Source organism: Phacochoerus africanus, chromosome 13 (genome assembly GCF_016906955.1).
Source record: "Phacochoerus africanus isolate WHEZ1 chromosome 13, ROS_Pafr_v1, whole genome shotgun sequence".
NCBI classification, from domain to species: Eukaryota; Metazoa; Chordata; class Mammalia; order Artiodactyla; family Suidae; genus Phacochoerus; species Phacochoerus africanus.
Window position 1 is genome coordinate 25289682 of NC_062556.1, and position 27670 is coordinate 25317351.

The 27670-nt window shown below is 45.7% G+C and overlaps 1 protein-coding gene across 2 annotated transcripts in view; it reads left to right on the forward strand.

Annotated features, from left to right (window-relative positions):
- The window catches only part of VWA8 (von Willebrand factor A domain containing 8), a 392083-nt gene that overhangs the window by 335816 nt on the left and 28597 nt on the right, over positions 1–27670 (forward strand). For both annotated transcript variants that reach the window (XM_047755719.1, XM_047755720.1), the window contains 3 exons: positions 1648–1756; positions 6710–6866; positions 16528–16636. In XM_047755719.1, the coding sequence (XP_047611675.1) occupies positions 1648–1756; positions 6710–6866; positions 16528–16636 (375 nt within the window). The remainder of the gene's footprint in view (positions 1–1647; positions 1757–6709; positions 6867–16527; positions 16637–27670) is intronic.

Here is a 27670-nt window from a genome sequence, read left to right on the forward strand (position 1 = left end):
CATTTTCCGTAAGTCCTACTTGGACAAATAAATAAATATTTGATCTGGTCTGCCCTGAAAATCATTACATTTGGGAACAGGCTCATAGGGCACATGCATGTGACAGCTTCAAGCTCTTTTTCTTGCGGAGAAATATTTACTGAACTGGCTGCTAGGATGGAATTCCTGCATGGTTATCAGTCCTGTTGGTGAATCTATGCTGAGTAAATGAGGGACCAATGAATGAGACACAGCCTCTCAAAGAGGAAGGTTCAAGTGCCACTTACTCTGTTTGATTTGCAGGGATAATCAATCCAGTTTTAAAACAGAGATGAACTAGGAAAGCTATAAAATACTTTAATACAATTAGAGTGGGTCCAGAAAATAAATAAGCAGTTTTTAGTTTCTGGGTATGTAACATATAACACAGAGGCACACATAGGTACATTTTCTGGTTTTCTTTTCCATATATTTTATAGAAAATGACATTCCTCTGAGGAATGGGATTTCTTTGAAAATTAAATAGGTAAATGTAAATCTGCAGTGACTCAGCTGGAACAGCTGGGCAGTGATCCTTTTAAACCATGGAGAAAGCATCAGTCTCTGGCGGGATCCACATTCCCTGCTTCTGCTGGGCCTTGTTCCTTATGTAAGTGCTCAAGGCATAGTCTGCACTGGGAGAATTCCAAAGCTATAACCCAGCACAGCTGCTTTTCCTTTTTTTAAGACTGTTTTTAAAAAATAAATTTCGGAGTTCCCATTGTGGCACAGCGGAAACGAATCTGACTAGGAACCATGAGGATGCAGGTTCAATCTCTGGCCTCACTCAGTGAGTTAAGAATCCGGCCTTGCCGTGAGCTGTGGTGTAGGTCACAGATGCGGCTCAGATCTGGCGTTGCTGTGGCTGTGGTGTAGGCTGGCAGCTGTAGCGCCGATTAGCCCCCCAGCCTGGGAACCTCCATATGTTGTGGGTGTGGCTCTAAAAAGACAAAAGACAAAAAAAAAATTTTTTTTCTTAGAGTTCCTGTTGTGGCTCAGTGGATTCAGAACCCGACTAATATCCATGAGAATGCAGGTTCAATCCCTGGCCCTGCTCAGTGGGTTAAAGGATCCTGTGTTGCTGTGGCTGTGTATAGGTTGGTGGCTGCAGCCCTTATTCGACCCCTAGCCTGGGAACTTCCATATGCAGAAAAAAACAATTAAAAATTAAATTTGTCTCCTTCCAAAGTAAATGGATGTTAAATCTGGTGACTTTTTTTTTTTTGCCTTTTTTAGGGCTGCACCTGCAGCATAAGGAGGTTCCCAGGCTAGGGGTTGAATTGGAGCTGCAACTGCCAGCCACAGCCACAGCCACAGCAACTCCAGATCCGAGCCACATCTGTGACCTACACCACAGCTCATGGCAATGCCAGATCCTTAACCCACTGAGTGAGGCCAGGGATCGAACCTGTGTCCTCCTGGATGCTAGTTGGGTTCGTTAACCGCTGAGCCACGATGGGAACTCCAAATCCAGTGACATTTTTGCAGGAGACACTAACAGCATCTTTTGTGTCCTGAGGCCTGAGGTCACCAGATACCTTAAGATTTTAGGGGAAAACAATTCTTTCTGTCCCGTGGTTCCTGGTCTTGGTCATGGAGAGTAATGATGTCTTATTTCTTCATTTTCAGATAACCATCAACAGAGAGAGCGGTGAGGACGTGAGCTCCCCCAAACACGGGAAGGTGGATCCAGACAACGTGCCGCACATAGGTGGCAATACTTGGGCAGGTGGCACAGGTTGGTAGCAGGGCATTCTCCTGGGTTGGGCTTCCAGAGACTTCACATGCCCATGTGGACAGCCCATCACCCCAACAAGTCTCGGCGACCAGCTTGTTTGCTCTGTCTCCCCCATTGTTCAATTGGAACGTGCTCGTACCCTCTGTCCCAGCCTGACATCAAGACACAGGAGGGCACAGTGGTAACAAACCAGACTAGGATCCATGAGGACACGGGTTCCATCCCTGGCCTTGCTCAGTGGGTCAAAGCATCCAGTGTGGCCGTGAGCTGTGGTGGTCGTAGACTCAGCTCGGATCCTGCATTGCAGTGGCTGTGGCTTAGGCCAGCAGCTGTAGCTCCGATTCAACCCCTAGCCTGGGAACTTCCATATGCTGCAGGTGCAACCCTGAAAAAAAAAAAAAAAAAAGATATGGGAAAACCCTGGCATTGGGGGTCCTACCGACTCTGCTCCCCTCTGACCTAAGAAGGCTCTGACCCTCCAAAAAAGGGGGATAATAACTGCCTCACAAGGTTGTGGTGAGGATGAAATGAGATTATGAGGGTGAAGCCTGAGCTCAAGACCTGGCATGAAGAGTGTCTTCATTCAAAGTGTTAGTCCCTTCTTTTCTATCCCTGGGGATCGTGGCAGACATCTACAGTAAATTCTTTCTTGACCAACTGACTTTGAAAAGAAGTGGTCCTTGCTCCCCATATCTCACAAGTGAGTATATTGAGGATACAGGACTCTAAGATAAGAGGGATGGTTGCAGAGTTCCCATTGCGGTTCTGCGGGAAGGAACCTGACTAGTATCCGTGAGGATGCAGATTCAACCCCTGACACCGCTCAGTGGGTTAAGGATCTGGCGTTGCCACAAGCTGCAGTGTCGGTCACAAATGCAGCTCAGATAGATGAGCATTGCTGTGGCTGTGGCCCGTGGTTGTGGTCTGAACTGATGGCGGGGGAGGGGGGGGGCAGTCCTTCCTCTTGGCTGCCCGGTGAGAGCATTGTTCCCAGGACTGCTCCCTTCCTCTTTCCTCCGAGACAGCTGGACCAGACACATCTGCGGGGCCGCAGGAATAGGGCCAGACGGTGTGCACACTGTCTGATCTTATCGCGGTCGGGAGTCGCTCTGGCCTGGGCTCCCCCTCCTCGCCTTCCCTGAGGATGGTCTGTGCCTCTTGGCCTTCACAGCCTCAGGAGGAAATGGGTTTCTGTGCTGGGACAATGTGCTACCAAATAAGCCCGTGGGCTTCTTGCCTGCTCTGTTTATTCATCCAGCATCGGCTTGAAAGAAAGGGTATTTTTAGAAATGTCCTTTGATCTGGAAGTTAGTGTCAAGCCAGCAAGATTTAATCCGAGTGGAATGCATTGTGGGCCGAGCTGGCCAGATGCAGGATTCCCGGTGAGCTCTGCTGCAACGGAGGTTCTTGCTTATTCGTCTGCGTGTATCCACCAGCTCACCTATCTGTCCAGGCTGAAGACTCTGCTTTTGCATCCCCCAGCCTTTATATATATATATATATATATATATATATATATTTTTTTTTTTAGCTTTTTAGGGCCACACCTGCGGCATCCGGAAGGTCCCAGGCTAGGGGTCAAATGGGAGCTACAGCTGCCGGCCTACACCCCAGCCGCAGCAACGCAGGATCTGAGCCATGTCTACGACCCACACCACAGCTCATGGCAATGCCAGATCTTTAACCCGCTGGGCAAGGCCAGGGATCGATCCTGAGTCCTCATGGATGCTAGTCAGGTTCGTTACCACTGAGCCACAATGGGAATTACCCCCCCCCAACCACCACCACCACCCCGCTTTTATTTTTGTATTGCTCAGGGCTCTTTGGCTTCAAATTTTTTGTCTCTCTGCCCCTTAGCTCTGGACCAATGAGTCATTTGGTTCCTCTTTCATCCTCAGAACCCCTCTACTCTATTGCCTTTCTCCCCGTTATCTGATGAACAGATTCGAGATGCCCAAGTTCAGCTTCAAGGTTATACCTTGATGTCCAGAATCTCTGGCAAGCATTTTCATTTAAATGGTACCAGTTCAAGGCTCTTGGACGTGGAGGCCATGGAGAACCCTCTTCTTAGGCCCTCTCCACCCCAGTGTGACCTTGCCAAGGGACCTTGCTTTTTCATGTCCACCGTCACTCACATCAGCCTCTAAACAGGCGTGGGTCCTTCCCCTCTTTCACACAAAACCGTATCATCTCAGTGTCTGGGAAGTTTTAACGTCTAGTTTGAGATCCACCCATACCTAAGGAGAGCCTCCAGTAGGAAGGAAGTCAGGTCACAGTAACAGCTTTTCCAGCCTTTCTATCTCATCATCATTGTCCAGTGACCGGTCCCTCTGCCTATGGGCTGTCCTTGAGTGAGAACCAGGGACAAACCTGCGTCCTCGTGGACACCAGTCAGGTGCATGTCCAGGAATCACACACGCTGAGATGGAATTTTCCACCACCAAGCTCTAAATGAAAGCGAAATTAGATGTGCTCAAATCAAAGGATAAAAATACTATAATGGATAGGCTGTTCTCACTGTATTTCCCAAAAGGAAATGACCTACCTGGACTTTGATAAGGGAAGCTGTGCACACTGAGTTCTTGCTTTTAACTTCTTCCACTGATGAAGGCTTCAAAGGAGAAAAGAAAAATGTAGCAGCATTTAACCAAAGCCGCAAAGCTTTCAAAATTTCCACTTTAGGAGTTCCCATCATGGCTCAGCGGGATACAAACCCAACTAGTATCCATGAGGACCAAGGTTCGATCCCTGGCCTTGCTCAGTGGGTTAAGGATCCGGCGTTGCCATGATCTGTGGCTTAGGCCGGCAGCTACAGCTCTGATTCGACCCCTAGTCTGGGAACTTCCACATACTGCAAATGCGCCCCTAACAAAAAAGATGGTCAGAGCAACCATTTGCATAGTTCTTATCTGGGGCCAGCCTCGTGACAGTCCCACAAAGTAAATAATATGAGTATCCCCATTTTACAGATCAAGAGACTGAGACACAGAGGCGTTAAGAAACTTCCCTTGAGGACACATGACTAGTGTGCATTGGAGCCAGGATTCAAACTCAGGGTGTCTGACTTTATACAATCCTCTATGATATAATGCTAATATACTCATCTGTACTGTACCATAACACACAATATTATTCTGCCCTTCCAATGCTAGAGTCTCTTCTAAGTTCCCAAGTTATGTGGGAAGAAAAAAAAGAAACTAGTTACTAGTATTTTAAGCAGAGGTAAGAAACTAGTAACCCAGAGGCCAAATCTAGCCCCTGAGTGACGAGTTCATCCAGCTTCTCCAATCTCTGTCTCCTATAGTCATTGCCAACGTAGTGTGTTAAAATAATTTGAATTTGAATGTGTTTAGACAACGCAAGTTCTCTCTAGGTAGCCAAGTTCTCACCTCTAGGTAATATTACCTACCTAGTCTTCTAGGCATTTAATTTATATTTACCACATAAATAGTTTTACAGTATGACATGAGGCACACTTACACGCCTGTAAATTTGGGTTTGTATGTACTGAAAAACTGTCCCGAAGCTGGCAGTGTTCATGTGTTGTATATTATTTTAAGCTGAACGTCAAAGTTGGTAAAAGAATTGGCTTCTACTCTTGGCTAAGCCATTGATCTGATGTCACAAGGAGGTCGCTTAACTTCTATGTATCATCTTTATCATTTGCAAACCAGAGGAAACAGGATCTATAGCATAGCCTAGCCATCTTTCTTTTCTTTTAGGAAATGTGAAGTAACATGTGAAGGAAGAGATGTATCATTCATTCAACTGACAGATACGTGGAGTTCTCCTGTGGCTCAGCGGGTTGAGGCTCTGGCGTTGTCGCTGCTATGGCCAGGGAACTCCCACATGTCATGAATGTGGCCAAAAATAAACAAACAAACAAACAAATAAATAACATTTTTAAAAATAAATAATGGACTTAAACAAGGAAAGAAAAAACCAAATATATACTAAGTATTTATAATGTCCAAGTCACTCTCATACATACAGAGCTTCAGAGATACACAAAATCCATAGGTGATGAGAAAAGAAAAACAGATTTTAAAGAATAACAAATGGAGCACTGGGAGTTCCCGTTGTGGCTCAGGTAGAGAGCTACAGAGATATACGAAATAAAATCCCATTCACTCTATAGGTGATGAGAAAAGAAAAACAGATTTTAAAGAATAACAAGTGGTGCAGAGGGAGTTCCCGTTGGGGTTCAGTCAGTTAAGAACCCAAAATGGTCTCTGTGAGGATACAGGTTTGATCCCTGGCCCTGCTCAGTGGGTTAAGGATCTGGCATTGCTGCCAGCTTCTATGTAGGTGGCAGATTCGGCTTGGATCTGGTGTTGGCGTGGCTGTGGCATAGGCCGGCAGCTGCAACTCTGATTCAGCCTCTAGCTGGGAACTTCCATATACAGTGGGTGCAGCCCTAAAAAGAAAAAAAATAATAGTGCACAGGACAGTTGGTCCCTGTGAGGTAGAGTCATCCAATAAGGTGCCACAGACTTGGGAAGGAGCCTGGAAATACAAGGGGGATTTGGCTGGAGTGAGAAGACAAAACATCTTGAATGGGGGGATGCCCTGTGTTTCTGGAAGTTATTTGATTTTTTTTTTTTTTCTTTTAGGGCCACACCCATGGCATATGGAGGTTCTCAGGCTAAGGGTCTAATGGGAGCCAGAGCCACAGCAACTCGAGATCCGAGCCACGTCTTCAACCTACACCACAGCTCAGGGCAACACTGGATCCTTCACCGACTGAGCGAGGCCAGGGATCGAACCCTCAACGTCATGGTTCCTAGTCAGATTCGTTTCTGCTGAGCCATGACGGGAACTCCTATTTGCAAGTTTAATTACTAGTTAAGTACAATCAGTATGCTTCATGGAACTGCTTTTCAGCCATCCCCTGACTTTTGTTTTGTGGTCTGGATCTGACTTACCACCTGGATGCTCACGGTTTCCTCCCAGGGGGAAGAGACACTGCAGGTCTGGGCGGCAAAGGAGGTCCCTATCGGCTGGATGCAGGCCATACGGTATACCAGGTCTCGGAGGCTGAGAAAGATGCAGTTCCCGAGGAGGTGAAGAGAGCTGCGAGAGAGATGGGCCAGAAAGCGTTTCAGCAGAGGTGAGTGGTCCCTGTGGCATCCGGAGCAGTATCAGCCACTGTGGGGAAGTGTCTTCCGGACCCTGGGAGTTCTTTTCTGGTGCAGCAGGTTAAAGATCCAGCATTGCCTTTGCACCAGCTTGGGTTGCTGCTATGGTGCAGGTTCCATCCCTGGCCCAGAAAACTTCCACCTGCTGTGGGTGTGACAAAGAAAAAATGTCACGTGGACGCTGAGGAGACCCAGGTTTGTGTGCTTCTCCACCTCGTGCAGGAACTTGGACCTCCAACTGAAATCCATAGCCACCCCCCTCCCCAGTGGAGACAGCCGAGTGAACATAATCCCCCACTCTCTCTACTCCGGCTTTATTTTTTTTAATGCTTCAATGACGTTTAGTATACTTAGAGTTGTCAACCTAATTTTAGCACATTTCCATCCCAAACCCCCAGGCCACCCCTCCCCTGCCCCCCTCTCACCTGTCCCCTTTGGTAAACGTGTTTGTCAAAGTTTGTGAGCTGACTGTTCTGCAAATAAGTTCATTTGTATCCCCCTTTTTTTTTTTATTCCAGATATAAGTGATAGCCTATGATGTTTGTGTTTCACTGTCTGCCACAAATGATTTCCACTCAGGCTCTTTCAAATGCAATGATTACAGGAGTTCCTGTCGTGGCTCAGTGGAAATGAATCTGACTAGTATCCTTGAGGACACAGGTTTGATCCCTGGCCTCGCTCAGTGGGTTAAGGATCTGGCATTGCCATGGCTGTGGCGCAGGCTGGCAGCTACAGCTCTGATTCAACCCCTAGCTCGGGAATTTCTATATGCCACCAGTATAGCCCTAGAAGACAAAAAAATAAAATAAAATAAAAATAAATGTAATGATTACAATGACCATGTAGAGGAAGGAACTGAGCACATTAGAAAGTAAAACCTGGAGTTCCCACTGTGGTGCAGCAGAAACGAATCCAACTAGGAACCATGAGGTTTTGGGTTCGATCCCTGGCCCCGATCAGTGGGTTAAGGATCTGGTGTTGCTGGGAGCTGTGATGTAGGTCGCAGACGCGCCTCAGATCTGGTGTTGCTGTGGCTCTGGTGTAGGCTGGCACCAACAGCTCCAAAGCTCCAATTTGACCCCTAGCCTGGGAACCTCCATATGCCACGGGGGTGCGGCCCTAAAAAGACAAAAGACAAAAAAAAAAAAGGAACGTAAAACCAGGAGGGAAGGATAAATTAGGAGGTTGGGATTAACATACACACTAAGATATACAAAATCCATAAGTAACAAGGACCTACTATTTAGCACAGGAAAATCTACTCAGTACAACCTACGTGGGAAAAGCATTTGAAAAGGAATGGGTATATGTGTGACTGAATCACTTTGCTGTACATCTGAAACTAACACAATATTGTAAGTCAACTCTACTCCAATAGATTTTTTTTTTTTAAGGAGTTTCTGGGAGTTCCCATCATGGCTCAGTGATTAACGAACCCAACTAGCATCCATGAGGACGAGGGTTTGATCCCTGGCCTTGCTCAGTGGGTTAAAGATCTGGCGTTGCCATGAGCTGTGGTGTAGGTCACAGATGTAGCTCAGATCCTGTGTTGCTGTGGTGTAGGCCGACAGCTGCAGCTCTGATTCAGCCCCTAGCCTGGGAACCTCCATATGCTACCAGTATGGCCCTAAAAGACAAAAAGAGAAGGAAAAAAAAAAAAAGGAGTTCCTGCTGTGGCACAATGAGATCAGCAGCATCTCTGGATGGATGGGACGCAGGTTCAATCCCCAGCACAGCATGGCGGATTAAGGACGCAGCGTTGCAACAGCTTTGGCATAGGTCACAACTGTGGCTCGGATCTGATCACTGTCCCAGAATCCCATAAGCCACAGGGCAGTTAAAAAAGAAAAAAAAAAGGAAAACCAAAGATATTCTCTTCCAAGAAACTAAAGCTCAAATCATTCCATCCATATCTGTTCAGATAACGCTGTGTAATGGTCCTTTTCTGCCAGCAGGAATCTTTTTTTTTTTTTTGGCAGGGGATGGGGAGGGGGCGCACCCGTGGCACACGGAGGTTGCCAGGCTAGGGGTCAAATTGGAGCTGTAGCTGCTGGCCTACACCGCAGTCACAACAATGGCAGATCCAAGCCACGTCTGCAGCCTACACCGCAGCTCAGGGCAACATCAGATCCTTAACCCACTGAGCGAGGCCAGGGATCGAACCTGTGTCCTCATGGATACTAGTCAGATTCCTATCTGCTGAGCCACAACAGGATCTCCCGAATCTTGCAGGTTTATGTGGAGACAGGACTAGTGTATACACACACAAAAACACTCACACACACCCCTACCTTTTCTGGTGCTGTAGTCACGTGGTACGGGGGCTGTGCCCCCTGGCAGGGCAGAGAAGGGTAAGGTGACCGGGCAGACGTGAGCTGGGCTGGAGCTCAGCCAGTGTGGGGACAGACCAGGAAGGCCCCAGGGTAGGATGGGCAGAGCGTCCATGGTGGAGAGAACCAGCTTTGCCTCTTACCAGGTGGGGGCAGTGGAGAGTGAGGTTGACCTCGGAGGCCCTGCCCGTCAGTGGGTGGAGGACTTGAAATCCAGGGCGCTCTGGCCTGTGACTTTCACACCTTCCAGAACCATTCGGAGCCACTTTGATGAGAACCATCTAAAAAATGAGAAGAATCTACATGACACTTTTCACTCGACGTCAACATAGCCTTCTTCGGCTCAAAGTGAAAAATCTAGGAGTTCCTGTCGTGGCTCAGTGGTTAATGAATCCGACTAGGAACCATGAGGTTGCGGGTTCAATCTCTGGCCTTGCTCAGTGAGTTAAGGATCTGGCTTTGCCAGGTCGCAGACATGGCTCGGATCCTGTGTTGCTGTGGCTCTGGCATAGGCTGGCGGCTACATCTCCAATTCGACCCCTAGCCTGGGAACCTCCATATGCCACAAGAGCGGTCCAAGGAATGGCAAAAAGACAAAAAAAAAAAAAAGACCAGCAAGGTCTCGTTTAGGATTGACGGCCTGAGGAGTGGCTTGGCCTGCGAATTACACTGTAACCTTTTTTTAAACTTTAAACAAAATATTTTTTTATTATGATGGATTTACCATGTTCTGTCGATTTCTGCTCTCCAGCAAAGCGACCCAGTTATCCATATATATATACACATATACACATCCTTTTTCTCATATTCGTGGTCCATCGCACGTGATTGGATATAGTTCCCTGTGCTCTCAGATTTACATCAATAGCTGTGTGACAGGAGCTGGATGCAGTTCAGATAAGGCACGCTGGAAGCTGGAGCGTGTGTGAGCGCTGAAATTCCTCCCACGCAGAACATCTGGGATTATATTACGAGCTGTGCTGACACATCCTGCAAGTAAACAGTCCAGAACAATGGGGACAAAAATGCAGATCCCTCCTACCACACCCTCAGGAAAGCCTGCAGGCGGTAGCACCCTCACGTACTCAGTAGGTAGATAAGACCAGAATATTACTCCCAGCCCTTCTGCTGCCTTCCCTAGAGACTGCAAACCATTTATTTTTCCTCGCTGGGCATCAGTTTGTTCTTCGGTGGTCCGTCACTTCCCTCTCCCTTCCCCTCAGAGAAGACAAATCACTTTGTTAGGAATGAAAGTAATTTTTTTTTTTTTTTTTAAAAGGGCTGCACCCACAGCATATGGAAGTTCCCAGGCTAGGGGTTGAATTGGAACTACAGCTGCTGGCCAACCCCACGGACACAGCCACAGCAACTCGGGATCTGAGCCTCCTCTGCAACCTACAGCACAGCTCACAGCAATGCCAGATCCCTGACCCACTGAGCTAGGCCAGGGTTCGAACCCACATCCCCATAGATACTGGTCAGACTCATTTCTGCTAAGAATGAAAGCAATTTAAACGTCTCGAAAAGGGAGAGGAGGAATCCTATAATTTAAGGTCTTGTTAGAATTAAAATATGCTCTACATTTCTTTTTTTTTAATTTTTATTATACTTGATTTACGTTGTTCTGTCAATTTCTGCTGTACCGCAAAGTGACCCAGTTATACACACATATATATATACATTCTTTTCCTCCTATTATCTTCTATCATGTTCTATTACAAGTGATTGGATATACTTTCTTGTGCTCTATAGCAGGACCTCATTGCATTTCTATAAACAATAAATTATTTAGGAAAAGAACCAAATAATTAGATACACAACATCTTCTCCCCAACTAATAAGCTTCAATTTTTTTTTTAATTTTTTTCAGCCATGCCCTCGGCATATGAAAGTTCCCAGGCCAGGAATCAAACCCATGCCACAGCAGCATCCTGAGCTGCTGCAGTGACACCACCAGATCCTTAACCCACTGCGCCACAAGGGAACTCCCCGATGAGCTCCTATTGTTTTCACACTGAAAACCTCATGAGTCCAGTCTCAATTTTTGAACAAGTGGACAAGTGGAGAGAGGGCTCTGATGCACAGAGAGTTCACAGGGAGGCAGAAAGACCTGTTAGTCACACCCGGGTACAAGAATTCCGCCCCTTCTCTGCTTTCCATGCTGGGAGTGAGGAACCTAATTCTATTAAGGATCTTTGCTCCCCAGGCACATCTGTGACAATAAGACAACTAAATTGAGTGGCTAGAAGGGAGAAAAGAGGAGAAGTGAGAAAACCATACGCCTCTACTAAATTCCACATGGAAGAATTCCAGAGATGGCTGAAATACAGAGGGTGGGCAAGGGGATGAGAGATGGAATGGGGTGGACAGGGAGTCTGGGATTTGTAGATTAGATGCCAACTATGCCATTTAGAATGGATAAGCAGTGGGGTCCTACTGCACAGCCCAGGGAACTATGGCCAGTCTCTTGGGGTAGAAACACGATGCAAGACAGTATGAAAAAAAAGAATATATATATATAAGTATGTATGTATCACTGGGTCCCATTGCTGTACAGCAGAAATTGAAGGAACATTGTCAATCAACTATACTTTAATAAAAATTTAAAAAGAGAGAGAGAGAAAGGAGAGGATGAAAACACAGGGAGACCCTGAGAAAGGGCAGAGCCTAACACACAGGAAAATGTTGCTTTCTACTTTCGTGTATTGGATTCCGATTTGTATTCTATTCCTATGGATTATATTAATTCCCATGTATTATATTCCCAGTATTTAATGTGAATATTCCCATTTGATGAGTTTTCAACTGAATAATGCTAAAGGTTTTTCTTAAACTGTGTGTGTGTGTGTGTGTGTGTGTGTGTGTCTTTTTGGGGCCACACCAGTAGCATGTGGAGGTTCCCAGGCTAGGGGTCAAATCAGAGCTGCAGCTGCTGGCCTACACCACAGCCACAGCAAGGACAGATCCCTAACCCACTGAGGCCAGGGATCGAACCCGCAACCTCATAGTTTCTAGTCCGATTCATTTCCACTGGGCCACAATGGAAACTCCAGGTTTTTCTTAAACTTTTGATTATGAAACTTTGCAAACAGAAACCAAAGTAGAGAGGAACCTATAGGAACCCTGTGGACCTCGCCCCTCGACCTCAAGAGGAAAAATCTGACTCCCCTCCTAGTCCCCACCCCTAGATTATTTTAAAACTAATCTGAAATTTTCTATCTTTGTGTTTCAGAGCGTGTCTCTGAAATCTTTTATTTAAAAAAAATTAAAACACACAATACAATCATGTATTTAAAAAGTAGTCATACTTGGGAGTTCCCATTGTGGCTTAGTGGTAACGAACCCCACTGGTGTCCACGAGGACATGGGTTCAATCCCCGGCTCTGCCCATTGGGTCCAGGATCCGGTGTTTCAGTGAGCTGTGGTGTGGGTGGCAGAAGTGGCTCCGATCTGGTGTTACTGTGGCTGTGGCTCTGGCGTAGGCCAGCAGCTACAGCTCCAGTTCGACCCCTAGCCTGGGAACTTCCATATGCCATGGGCGCAGCCCTGAAAAAAAAAAAAAAAAAGTAATCATTCTTCACTGTCATCCAACAGGTAGCTTTAAAGCTATTTTGCAGTTCTAGGCAGATGCAGAATGAGGTCAAGTCCCTCCACCTGTGCTGTTATTATACCCTGTACCTTTTCCCCATAGGTCTTATCACTCTTTCCCATTATGTTATTATTTGTGGGAACAGGTGTTTGCTTCTCCACTGACTTCAGGTTCCTTGAGGGCAAGGCGTTTTGCCCTCTCATACGTCCCCCTCCCCACAGCCAGAACCTGCTACATGACAAGCCCTCATACATATTTGTGGAATGAATAATACACTTGTGCATGTAAGTAATGGTATCGCCCTTTCATACTTAGTTCAGAGACTGGCTAAAACCAGACTGACAGCCAATCGTATCCATCAACCTAGAGGGCCACCATATTGCCTGGAAGAGCCTAATTCTACAGATGGGTTCTTTTTTTTTTTGTCTTTTTGTCTTTTTGTCTTTTCTAGAGCCACGATCATGGCATATGGAGGTTCCCAGGCTAGGGGTCTAATTGGAGCTGTAGCCACCAGCATACGCCACAGCAACACCAGATCTGAGCTGCGTCTGCAACCTACACCACAGCTCATGGCAACGCCGGATCCGTAACCCACTGAGCGAGGTCAGGGATTGAACCCACCACCTCATGGTTCCTAGTTGGACTCGTTAACCGCTTCGCCACGACCGCAACTCCCAGATGGATTCTTGACATCATCAACTCTGCATTTTGTTAGCATTCATTTGTATCTGGATTGCAGCTAGGTATCAGTTCCTAGCTATCAAGAATTGATTAACTCAGGAAGAGCAACAGAGGGAAACAAGCCTAAGACATGCATAGAAGCAGAACAGAAACATTAAACCAATAAAACATGAATGAAATGGAGGGCGAGGTACTCTGACACACTTGGCAAAGCATTTAAAGTGGGCAGCAGCTGTGGAAATTATACCCACTACCATGTGCAAAACTCATCAGCCCTACACAGTAGATCTCAGCTTATGTTTGTTTTCTTCATAATTGATCCAAAATTATAGCATTTAAGTCTGACCTATACAAAAAAGTAAAATGAGAACTAAAATTCCCAGACTCTTACGTAACAATAAATATACCCTTTAAGAATATACTGTGCCAACAAAGTGCAATTAGTCCGCATAGATTACTAGGATATGAAGCAGCTGTGCCCTGCAGTTTCGATCAGGGTTCAAGAAGCACAAAGACAGCTTTTCAGCTCTTTTTGTGGGCTTGCGAGTATTAGCACTGGGAGGCTTGTCTGATCCAGAGGCTAAAAGTCCCTATTTTTTTTCCCCCAATCCCTGCTTCAGTCTCAGTCTTCATCTTTCAGAAGGTTATCAGCTTGGAACACCTTGTAGTGATCTTTGTGAAAGCTGACTCAACTTGGAATATGAATTCCAGATTTCTTCTTGATTAGGACAGCATGGGGTGTTTGGGGTGCAACATGATCGTGCCATGGGTAGCCCCTGTAACGGGAGTTAAGGCTGATCTCTGTACAAAGGCCCGCCTGGGAGTTCCCATCGTGGCTCAGTGGTTAACGAATCTAGGAACCATGAGGTTGCGGGTTCGATCCCTGGGCTTGCTCAGTGGGTTAAGGATCCGGTGTGGCCATGAGCTGTGGTGTAGGTCACAGATGCGGTTCGGATCCCGTGTTGCTGTGGCTGTGGTGTAGGCCGGTGGCTGCAGCTCCAATTCGACCCCTAGCCTGGGAACCCCCATATGCTGCGGGAGCGGCCCTAGAAAAGAAAAAAAAAACAGTCTGCCTGAGGTGACTTACCAACTGCCTGCCTCCTTCCTTGGGTGTGTGTGTGTGTGTGTGTGTGTGTGTGTGTGTTCTTCCTGTAGGATTCATGTACCCACATTCTGCCAGTCCTGATACTTGAGACAAAACTTAATCTCATAAAAATTTATAGAGGGGTTTAAGAGATTACCAAAACTAAACAAAAGAGGTACTGTTAGGTGGTTAAATCCTACGCACTTATGGCTTCTTTTGCCCTTCAGAGCAGAGAGGAAATCAGATTGAGAAGGGCCCCTTGGCCTGTCACCTGGGGAAGTGACCATTCAGAGATCATTTACCCTTCAGGTATTCACCTTTTGATAGCCAGTGTTTTCAAAGTGCCAACCCAGGGCATTTATTGGGTGCCACTGGGCGCCAGGCATTGTGCTAGTTCTGGAGAGTCAAAGAAAAAAAATGACATGTCCCTTCCCGCAGAAGACGAGAAGAAAGTATCTGAGCACGTCACATGTCATATGTCATAAAGGTATTTTTCAGTAAATTTTTGGCTCACAGGGAACTATATCCATTCTCTTGGAATAGGCCATGAAGGAAGATAGTATGAGAAAAAAAAGGTGTGTGTGTGTGTGTGTGGGTGTGTGTGTGTGTGTGTGTGTGTGTATGACTGGGTCACTATGTTGTATTGCAGAAATTGACACAACACTATAAATCAAATTACTCTAATGAAAATAAAATAAAATTTTCAGTTCATGTATACACATGCCTACACATACATGCATGTACATGCATCTTTGCTGGAGCTCAGCATAGAGCTTCTTTCCTCCTGTGGAAAATAAAGTTTGGAAAATACTATGATAGAGCAAAATAGACAAAATATGTGAAAAGCAGTAAGATGTATTCCGTAGTAGACATCTGTAGGAGATTCAGGAAAGACCCTGATCATGGAGCGATCAAGCAAGCCTTCAGAGCATGTGGCCTTGGAGCTGGGTCTTGTCACCTGAATTGGCAAGAATTGCACCTCTGCCCCATGGCTGTCTAAGCCTAACATGGTGTGATTCTAATAAGCCTCTTGTGCTTGGCCCCCCTGAGTGATGGATTCTTCCCAGTGCCCAGCTGGACAGGGAGGCATAGAGACCATTCATCCTCACTGAGCATTTGAGCATTCTGCTGCAGCCCCAGGCAATAAAAATAGACTCTCGGAGTTCCCGTCGTGGCGCAGTAGTTAACGAATCCGACTAGGAACCATGAGGTTGCGGGTTCGGTCCCTGCCCTTGCTCAGTGGGTTAACCATCTGGCGTTGCCGTGAGCTGTGGTGTAGGTTGCAGACGCGGCTCGGATCCCGCGTTGCTGTGGCTCTGGCGTAGGCCGGTGGCTACAGCTCCGATTCAACCCCTAGCCTGGGAACCTCCATATGCCGCGGGAGCGGCCCAAGAAATAGCAACAACAACAACAACAACAAAGACAAAAGACAAAAAGAAAAAAGAAAAAATAGACTCTCGATCAGAATTTCAGCTCTATACCTAGGATCCACACCGCCAACATCGCAAGCATGCACACACAGGGACACACGCGCAGTTTAGAAGACTGTGTTGGGGTTAGGCTTTTTTTTTTTTTCCTTTTCTTTTCTTTTTACGGCCATACCTGCAGCATATGAAAGTTCCCAGGCTAGGGGTCAAATGAGAGCTACAGCCTCAGGGACACCAGATCCGAGCCACATCTGTGACCTACACCACAGCTCACAGCAAAGCTGGCTCCTTTACCCACTGAGTGGGGCCAGGGATTGAACCCACGTCTTCATGGATACTAGTCAGATTCGTTTCTGCTGCGCCACCACGGGAACTCCTTTAGCTAAGTCTTCTTGCATTTTCTCCTCAAAGATGGCTCAAGTTACGAAGGGGTTTATTACAGTCCTAACAGTAGGTGAATGGACGTGAAAGCCCCACAGGTACATGATTTCAGCTGGTGTCTTCTTTGCCCTCTGATTTCAGGCTGAAGGAGATCCAAATGAGTGAATATGATGCTGAGACCTACGAAACGTTTTCAGGGGCTGTTCGACGGCAGGTGCACTCCCTCCGAATTATCCTGGATAATTTACAGGTAATCAACCAAGGAAATAACCTAGGCCCCAAACAGGAGCCACCCCAAAACCATTGGAGAATGTTACCTGAACCCTCATCAGCAGCCAGAAAAAATTAACCAGTGCCAGAATGTTTACATAAAACTGTGGGTCACTCTGTGGGTTTCTCAGTTGAGTTTTCCAAGTAAAGATGCTTGACCTCACCTTTCCTCCTGTCCACGAAGTGGCAATTTGAGCAGCGACCCCAAGAGCCATTTCCCTTCATCTAGATCCATGAGCATCCCACCTCCGCCAGAATCCACAGATAGGAGTTCCCGTTGTGGCTCAGCAGTAATGAGCCCAGCTATATCCATGAGGATGCGGGTTCAATCCCTGGCGCGGCTCAGTGGGTTAAGGATCTGGCATTGCCTCAAGCTGCAGCATAGGTCGAAGAGGTGGCTTGGATCTAGTGTTGCTGTGGCCATCGAGTAGGCTGGCCGCTGTAGCTCTGATTCGACCCCTAACCTGGGAACTTACATATGCCACAGGTGTGGCCCTAAAAAAAAAAAAAAAAAAAAAGACACAAAATAAAAAAATAAAACCGGAAACTAAAAAAACTAAAAATATCTAAACAGCATCAGGAGATTAGAAAAAGTTCCATCTTTTCCAAAGAGAAAACAGGAAGAAAGGTGTTTCTAGTGATTATCTGGATAGCTAATTTCAAAATCTAGGGAACTAAGATTTGAGTCATTTGCTTTAAAAAGAAAATCCAGGGGCGTTCCCGTCGTAGCTCAGTGGTTAACGAATCCGACTAGGAACATGAGGTTTGTGGGTTCGATCCCTGGCCTCACTCAGTGGGTTAAGGATCTGGTGTCTCCGTGAGCTGTGGTGTAGGTCACAGACAGGGATCCTGTGTATCCTGCGTATCCTGTGTTGCTGTGGCTTTGGTGTAGGCCGTCAGCTACAGCTCCGATTCGACCCCTAGCGTGGGAACCTCCATATGCTGTGGGAGGTGGCCCTAGAAAAGACAAAAAAAGAAGAAGAAAAAGAAAATCCATGTGCAGTTGTTAAAGATAAAACAACATAAGATTTTATAGAAATGATGTGAACAGTGTAACATCGAATGATTGAATTTTCTTCCACGGTCACTCATTTAACAAGTGCTCAGTGCCCCGGGCATTGAGGGCAGCTTCTGCATGGGCTCTGAACAGGCGAATAAGAGCCAATATGAGTGATTCATTGGCGACAAGGCGAATGGGTACTAAGACTGAAGTATGCGTATGGTTCTGCCCTTCGTTCATTTCTTAAGTTCTTGATGGAATAAAAATAAACAAATCAAATGCAGCCCCTGTGCTCAAAGAAGGAACTTCAAGAAGACACAGAAGCAAAGTTTCCCAAGTTCTTTAGAGAAGCGTGTGCCGGATTCCATGGGATGCATGAGAAGAGGCTTCACGGAGGATGTGACGCTTGAGTTCACTCTTGGAAGAGGCCGAGGAATTTTCCGGGTGGCTGAGAAGTCAGGGCGTTCCAGACCTGGGACACAGCACGAACAAGTGCACAGAGGCACGGGAGAGCCAGGGGAGCTCAGAGCAGAACCTGATATTCGGCGTGACCAAGACAACCGGGTAGAGGCAATGGGAGACGATGGCAGTGAGAGGGCAGGCCAGGTTGTAAGGACTGGGTCCTGACCCGGCCCTGGATGCAGTGAGAACATGCAAACAACAGTAGGTGTTGCCCTGTGGACTTGCAGGCCCTTGGGGCATTCCCAGTACGAGGAAAGGATACAAGAATATACTTTTTGGAGTTCCCGCTGTGGCTCAGTGGGTTAAGCATCTGACTGCAGCAGCTTAGGTCACTACAGAGGGTCTGGGTTCAATCCCCAGCCTGGAGCAGTGGGTTAAAGGATCTGGTCTTGCTGTAGCGGCGTCATAAGTCACTGAGGTGGCTCAAGTTCAATCCCTGGCCCGGGAACTTCCATATACCCTTGAGTACAGACATTAAACACACACACACACACACACACACACACACACATTTTTAACGGAAGGAGTCAGAATCCTCATCTGGTATTCGTTAAGGTCTTGATTGGCATTTATCAGGCCCCATACAAGCATTACTTTTACAAACCTCATTGCAGATAAGACTCCCATCAACCCTTTAAGATAAATGATATGTGTACAAGACCAGCCAAAGGAAAGAAAGTCAGACTCACTCCTGTGACTTCTTAAAGGATTTTCAAGTGTTTCCCTTATTGAATTTTTTTTTTGGGGGGGGCACACTCACACAGCATGTGGAAGTTTCCGGGCCAGGGATCAAACCCATGCCACAGCAGTAACCTGAGCCACAATAGTGACAATGCTATATCCTTCATTTGCTGCACCACAAGGGGACTCCTGAATCTTTTTTTTTTTTTCTTTAAATTCACAGAGGTGTTATTCTCCAGGGGCCTTCTAGTCCTCAGTTTAGAAAGATTTTTAGACAGATCTTGCCAGTTGAAATCTTAGCTACCGGCCAAGAATAGACAGAGCCTCACGTGGCATCTGAATCTTCAGATTGCAAATAAAATGAGAAGGCCTTGATTCTGGCCACCTCCTGCCAGTCCTGTGTGGCTCTGATTGACTCATAACATCCAGCTGTTTTGAGGTTATTGCGTCATCCCAGTAACCATGGGTGTTTCCTTGGTGAACAGCTCAAAGTCTGGCCAGGAACTAGCACATCATCCTTCAGGGTGACTTTCCAAAGTTCAGCTTCAAGTCCACTCATTGATTCCGGGAAGCTGGGCTGAGACCCGAGGAAAGGGAGTGGTGTTGCCACCCATGTTAATATTTTGCCTCTATTATGTCATGTGTCACTCACCTCAAGCTGTCCAGCATTCCCGTCGTGGTGCACTGGAAACGAATCGGACTAGGAACCATGAGGTTGTGGGTTTGAGCCCTGGCTTCGCTCAGTGGGTTAAGGATCTGGCATTGCTGTGAGCTGTGGTGCAGGTCGAAAACTCGCCTCGGATCTGGTGTTGCTGTGGCTCTGGCATAGGCCAGCAGCTGTAGCTCCAATTAGAGCCCTAGCCTGGCTCCACATGCCACCAGTGTGGCTCTAAAAGGACAAAAGACAAAAAAAAGAGAGAGAGAGAGACAGCTGTCAGGAGTTCTCTTGTGGCACAATGGGTTGAGGATCTGACACTGCAACTTCAGTGGCTCAGATGACTGCTGTGGCACAGGTTCGATCCCTGGCCCGGGAACGTCCACATGCCGTGAACATGGCCAAAAAAAACCCAGCTCTTGTCACTAGTGACCTTCCTTTGCTTCTTGACTGGATTCTTGGATTCTTTAGGGGAATATCATAGAATCCTGGTGACTGGACCTCATATGAATCAATACCAAGAATTTTCTCATTAGAAGAGTTGGGTCTAGAATAATTTAAAATATACTTGGTTCAGAATTGGAATCTCTGATCCTAGCTCTAACAACAGCAACAAAAACATCCATTTCTGCAAAAAGCTGCTGATTTTAATCATATCTTCTCCAGGGTTTGTTCTAATCTACGATCAGTAATTTTATTCTCAGGCTAAACTAAATTAGCCTTTTTCTGATTGTTTTGCTTAGCATGATATCTCCATGAGCCAACAATTGTGTTCCTTAATTTTTTCCTTTAGTGGTTCACAATGAGCTTGTTTCAGATAAACAGGGGAATTTGTTTCTTGGGGTTTTTTTAAATGAGTTGCAACATTTATTTCAGATTCTCTCTTGGTTTTTGTTTTTATTTTATTTATTTATTTATTTATTTTGGTCTTTTTGCCATTTCTTAGGCCACTCCCGCGGCATATGGAGGTTTCCAGGCTAGGGGTTGAATCAGAGCTGTAGCCACTAGCCTATGCCAGAGCCACAGCTATGCCAGATCCAAGCCACGTCTGCGACCTACACCACAGTTCATAGCAACGCCGGATCCTTAACCCACTGAGCAAGGGCAGGGACCGAACCTGCAACCTCATGGTTCCTAGTTGGATTCGTTAACCACTGTGCCACAGTGGGAACTCCTTGGTTTTGGTTTTTGTTGTTTTGTTTTGTTTTGTTTTTTGCCACACAGGCAGTATGTAGAAATTCCTGGGCCAGTGACTGAACCTACGCCACACAGCAGCTACCAGAGCCACAGCGGTGAGAACACAAGAGCTTCAACCCAGGAGGTCATCAGAGAACTCCCAGATAAATAATGGTTTTGAGCATTGACCTGTGACATGCACTGTGCTTGGTACTGAGGCACAAAGATTAATAAGATATTTAATATTAATTAATCTCTGTACTCACAAAAGTTGTAGTCTCAAGGAGTGGGAAAGACAGGACCTACACAGATCATTTCACTTTAACATGTAAGTGTCTGGGGAGTTCCCATCGTGGCTCAGTGGTTAACAAATCCAACTAGGAACCATGAGGTTGCAGGTTTGATCCCTGGCCTCACTCAGTGGGTTAAGGAGCCAGCGTTGCCGTGAGCTGTGGTGTAGGTCACAGACGTGGCTTGGATCTGGCATAGCTGTGGCTGTGGTGTAGGCTGGTGGCTACAGCTCGGATCTGACCCCTAGCCTGGGAACCTCCACATGCCGCAGGTACGGCCCTAAAAAAAGACAAAAAAAAAATGTAAGTGTCTGGATAGAGGGATGAATAGAATGCAGCGGCCGTCCAGGGGAAAGGGATTCTAGGATAGAGTTTGAAGAAAAGGATCCATGACCTAAAATCATGAGTCTTGAAAGATACACAAGTATTAACCGGGCAAAGGAGGGGAAAGCAATGCCCAGCAGAGGGCACAGCATAGACAAAGTCCTGCTCAGGTGTGCGCTGAGGGCTGCCTGGTGCAGGACACCACTCAGTGTCAAGTGTAAAAGGATTTGAGGCTGGGAGGCAGGTAGGTGTCAGGGCGAGGACTTTATTCTGAGCTCCCACTCTGCTATATATAAAGAACCGATGGGAGTTCTATGGTGACTCAGCAGCCGGTCAAGGTTCCAGCATTGTCACTGCTGGGGCTCAGGTCGCTGCTATGGTGCAGGTTCAATCCCTGACCCAGGAACTGGTCCTGGCTGCCTCGGATGCAGCCGGAAAAAAAAAAAAAAAAAGAATGCATTTCCCCATTCACTTTTTTTTTCTTTTTTTTTTAGAAAGTGGGGGACCAGGAGGCACTCTATTCCGCAGAACAAAGGCACCAAGGCTTTAGCCCATATCTTTTGATTAAGGAAGGTGATGAGATTATTACTGATGGAATTAATGAAGGTGACAAGATTAGTGGGCAGGGACCCGGCAAGTAGGCAATGACAAGATTATCTTCTTTGTAATATCAGAGGGGGTATCCTTAGGACATAATGCCGCTGTTTATAGAATAACATGGTTGGAATTCCCGTTGTGGCACGCAGTGGTTAATGAATCCAACTAGGAACCATGAGGTTGCAGGTTCCATCCCTGGCCTTGCTCAGTGGGTTCAGGATCCAGCGTTGCTATGAACTGTGGTGTAGGTCGCAGACGTGGCTTGGATCTGGCATAGCTGTGGCTGTGGTGTAGGTTGGGCGGCTACAACTCCCATTCGACCCCTAGCCTGGAAACCTCCATATGCCATGGGAGTGGCCCGAGAAATGGCAAAAAGGAAAAAAAAAAGAAAAGAAAAGAATAACATGGTTAATGCATAATCCCCATTTCTTTTATTTAGCCTATAGTAACTGTGTTTCACCCAATGGACATTTATTAAATATGTATTTTGCATAAGGGTTCTTGCTTTCAACAGCTAACCTTCTAGTGAAGACACAGTATGGTCTGTGCTGTGGTTATGTAGACAGATGTGTAGCAACGTCTAGGCTGGGCGGTTAGGGAAAGACTCACAGAAGAAGCATCATTTGAGCTGGACCATGAAGGATGGTGTGGTTTCAATTGGCATCTCTTCTAAGGATGTGAATAGAAAGATGGTCTTGATCAGAGCGTCTCAAACCTTCTCTGGAGAGGGGCCAGTTTTATTTTTTTCTTCAATTGATCACAGACTAATACGTTTATAAAATGAAATAGAAATGAATTACTGAAAAAAAGGTAGAAAGATAACATACTGGAGTTCCCATCGTGGCTCAGTGGTTAACGAATCCAACTAGGAAGCATGAGGTTGCAGGTTCGATCCCTGGCCTCACTCAGTAGGTTAAGGATCCGGTGTTGCCGTGAGCTGTGATGTAGGTCGCAGACACGGCTCGGATCCCGCATTGCTGTGACTGTGGCTAACAGCTCTGATTAGACCCCTAGCCAGGGAACCTCCGTATGCCACGGGCACGGCCCTAGAAAATACAATAAATAAATAAATAAATAAAAATAACATACAAAATACAAGCCCATAGTATTTAATATTAGATTTAAGAAGCATAAAATTGCTTTGTCAAGATGCCATATAAATTTCTAAATGCTGACTGTCAATTTCTGTGACTTATTTCATCACAGAGCAGTAACAGGTGTTCACACACCAAAGGCAGCCTAGATAGCTCTGGTCTAAACAGAAGAAACCTATTAGCCGAGGACAAAGACTTGAAGACAATAGTTCAGGATGACTAGAGTTCAGAGCTTTAGGATGGGCTTGTGGGCAGGAGATAATGGGAGGAAAACTGGAGAGAAGGTGAAGCCATGCTGACTGTCTTTTGTAATCAGTGAGAAGAACGGACCTGACCAAGAAAGGGAGTGGTGTGGTTTTATCTTCTTTAAGATGTTGCAGGAGTTCCTGTCACGGTGCAGTGGAAACGAATCCGACTAAGAACCATGAGGTTGCAGGTTCAATCCCTGGTCACACTCAGTGGGTTAAGGATCTGGTATTGCTGTGAGCTGTGGTGTAGGTCACAGACGAGGCTCAGATCTGGTGTTGCTGTGGCTGTGGTGTAAGTTGGCAGCTATAGCTCCGATTCGACCCCTAGCCTAGGAACCTCCATAAGCTGCGGGTGTGGCCCTAAAAAGCAAAAAAAAAAAAAAAAAAAAAATTTGCAGGGAATTCCCTGGTGCCGAATGGGCTAAGGATCCAGTGTTATCCCTGCTGTGGCTCAGGTTGCTACAGTGGTGGCAATTCAGTCCTTGGCCATGCAAACTTCCACATGCTGTAGCCATGGCCCAAACTAAAAAAGGAAATCAAATCAGAGTTCCCACAATGGCACAGTGGGTTAAGAACCTGACTGCAGTGGCTCAGGTCTCTGCAGAGGCAAGGGTTCAATCCCCAGCCCAGCAGAGTGGGTTAAAGGATCTGGCATCACCACAGCTGCAGCATAGGTTGAAGCTGCAGCTTAGATTCAGTCCCTGGCCCAGAAACTTCCTTATAGCCCAGGGGCATCCATTTGAAAAAAAAAGAAATATCATCTTGATTTCTAGGCTCCTAGAGCAAAGGCATCGAACCATTAAAATGATTAAAATAGTAAAAAAAAAAAAACAACAAAACCAGAGAACCATTAAAGTGATTAAAATAGTAAAAAAACAAACAAAACAAAAAAACCTATGCAGTTAAAAAATAAACAAAACATATTACAGAAGTTAAGGATGACTGCTAGTGATATACAAGAAGCCTTGAAGTTTTTGCTAAACTTAATGCAGTGTGACCCCCTGTGAGTAATAAATAGTACAGTAGGCAATGCAAACCCTCCTAAGAAACAGCATTACAAGCAAATAAGTACATGAGACCCACATCGCATAAACATCTCTTCCTTGGCGAGGCAGGGAGTAGCAGAGAGCCCTAGAGCTGGTGGGAAGAAGACCACTTGACCTCCATGTTGTCACTGCCAAGGAGCGGTATTTGAAAGCAAGCTGTGCTGGGGGGACAGTGGAGGGGGGCAGGGAGGTCTAGACTTTCTGCGGTGGCTTGAAAGGACAAGCAGAAAAAGCTGGAAGGGGAATAACACTGGGAAAGGGGCCAGACCCACCTCGACTTCTGCTTGGCTTGAAGACCAGATCAAACAAATGCCAAATGGCCCCATTGCAAGGGCTTTTCCAAACAAAATAAGAAATGATGTGGCGATGAAGTCCCCATGCTGTGACTGTCCACGGTTCCAGCTCCTACCCTGCTGAGCTCTTGAACGAGCAGTAGAGTGTCGCTTCCACGACTAACACCGGCCAAAAATCTTCAAGGAGACTTCTAACAAAAACAACGTGGAGACTCTATCCAATCTGTTGCTAAACCGTTTTGAACAGCCACCTCATCATCCAAGAACAAGGACAAGAAACTAAATAAATAAGGTGAGCGCTGTGAAATGATTCTGCCGCGAGGCAGTCTCATAAGCATTCAAGAGGCAGAAGAAGATGCTAGCGGGAAGAAGGTTTCCTTCAGAAAACACCAGATTGCTAGGAAACATCTGCTTTGTGTTCTCAGAATTCAAAGAAACCTAAAGTATGTGAAATAAGAACGTGGATTTAAAAGGATCTGGCTCAAGAGAGCAAGCAGAAATAATAAGGGAGTTGAATGCAATAAGGAAAGATTATAAGCAAAGTAAAAATGCAAGGCCAAAACCCAAATCTGCATTAAAAGGAGAAATCCAGTCTTAAGCCTAAGTAATAATGTGAATGGAAAACTTGAATTGCTCTTGCGTATTGCAGCGGGTGAAAACCGTAAGAGAGCTGGTCAATAAAAACAGAGCAGAGAGCTAACATATGGAGCCATGAGCCACCCCGACAAACAGAATAGTCCTTAGCTCGTGGTAAGTGCAGAATAAATATAGGCTGAATGAACCAGCAATGTTCCCAAAGAGGCCACCAATGTATTCATTCACCCAACAAATATTTGGTGATGGCCATCTATATGCTTTACTCTGTAGATGGATGTACTTTCTACAAAAATTGCTACTTAAATCTTTCTTTCTTTCTTTCTTTCTTTTTTTTTTCTCTTTGCTTTTTAGGGCTGTACCCTGGGCATATGGAAGTTCCCAGGCTAGGGGCTGAATTGGAGCTATAGCTGCCAGACACAGCCACAGCCACGCTGGATCCGAGCTGTGTCTGTGACCTACACCACAGCTCACGGCAACACCAGATCCTTAACCCACGGAGCAAGGCCAGGGGTCGAACCTGCGTCTTCATGGATACTAATCAGATTCATTTCTGCTGGGCCACAACAGGAACTCCTGCTACTTAAATCTTTCTAATCTTTTTATTAAATAAATTCCGAAGGAGTAATAGAAGATGGGCTTGCTCGTAGAGTTTATAGATAACGGAAATCTTGATTAACCATAACCCAAATAAGTGAAGATTTAACTTTAGTCAGAATACTCTCAGGGGTGAAATCATGAGACAATGCATCACAAACCACAAGATCACTGATTCGTCGAGTTTGTTCCTCTTAGCGACCTCACTGCTATAGGGGTTCGACTGTGTGTGTGTGTGTGTGTGTGTGTGTGTGTGTGTGTGCGCGCGCGCGCGCACACATGCACGCCTATGCTTCCTGGTTAACCAAATTATTTCCCAGAAAATGGGTTAACCACAATACATCATCCTCTGAGCATTTGAGTTAATCTAAATGTTCTTTACATGAAAGTAATAAAACTATATTTCCTTTTTAGAAAAACTGTAATATAGACTTTTTACTAGTGAAACCTATCTTTATATATAATGAATCCTCATTAGTATGAACTTATTGCATGATGCAAAACAGATGGACACATTTGTAAGAAAACTATTCTTCATGCAATGGCAAGAACGTATTTGGCCCTTTGTTATAAATAGAAGCATATATTTAAACACAGTAGGAACTTACTGTCTAAAGAAGTGTTTCAATGAATCCCATAAAATACACAGACCAAAATAATCAATATTACTATTCCAGCCCTAAGTAGGTTTTTAAAGAACTCCCCCTCCAGCCCATTGCCTTCAAAAGCATCCATTCTGACAGGCCTCTTACTATTTTGAGTTTCCAAGTATTGGAGAGCTGCTAGATGAAAGCTAAGAAATGATCTGTCCATATTTATCTGCAAGTTATGTCTGTGAAAACAAGTGAATAGTGCTATTATTATAAAAATGTCTTCGTGCCCAGTACTTCCGTATCAAAAGGCTACTCTATATGTCTTTCACTTCTCAAAACCAAAAACGACTGGTTCATGTTCCTAAAAAAATATCATATTGACAAGCAGAAGCAAGAGTGATTCACTTCTCCACAAATGAAGATGGAAAAGAGGAGAATAGATGCCCACCCAATTAAAGAGAAAAAAAAGAAGCAACTGTCAATACCAAGTGATGGTCAGGATACAAGCAAAGGAAACCCTCATTCACTATTCCTGGCAAAGTCACTTGGAAAAACCACTTTGGAAATCTGTTTCGTGATATCCCCTGAAGCTGAGCTTTCTAGGATTTCCATCCAACAGAAATATACACATATCCACCCCAAAAGACGTATTCAGAGATACTCATGGTGGCATTACTCAGAAGAGCCCCAAACTGGAACCAGCACAGTTATAGATGAGATATAAATTGTGACGTATGATCAAGGCGACACAATTGAACATCATTACAGCAGTGATGCGGGGACAACCGCATCGGTGCCTCTCCCGGGCATGATGTTGTGACAAAGAAGCCAGACACAGACCAGCATATCTTGTATGATTCTGCTATGTGAAGTTCAAAAACAGGCAAGCCTCGTCTGCAGTGATAGACCTCAGGAGGAGAGGTTTCCTTTAGCAGGGGACGTCCATGAGGCCTCAGGTGGCTGGGGAAGCACAGGTTGTTACAAAGGTGTGTGCGCTTTGGAAGTTCATTGACTCGGCACTTAAGATTTATGCATTTTATTATGAGTATGTTATACTTACATTTTAAAAGCTGACCCCAAAAGGCATGTAGTAGATTTATTGGAAAAAGCCTGTCCCTTCCCTCATTTTCACCCCCAATTTTATTTAGTCCTTTTCTTTTATTGGTATCCAAAACAGAAACAGAGTCTTCAAGCGAGAGAGTACCTTAAAAAGATGGATATTATATATAGGAAAACAAGCACATCAGCATAAGAAAATTAAGACTTAAAATCCCTAGGTTCTGGGGAGTTCCCGTCGTGGCCTAGCGGAAACGAATCCGACTAGGAACCATGGGGTTGCCAGTTCGATCCCTGGTCCTGCTCAG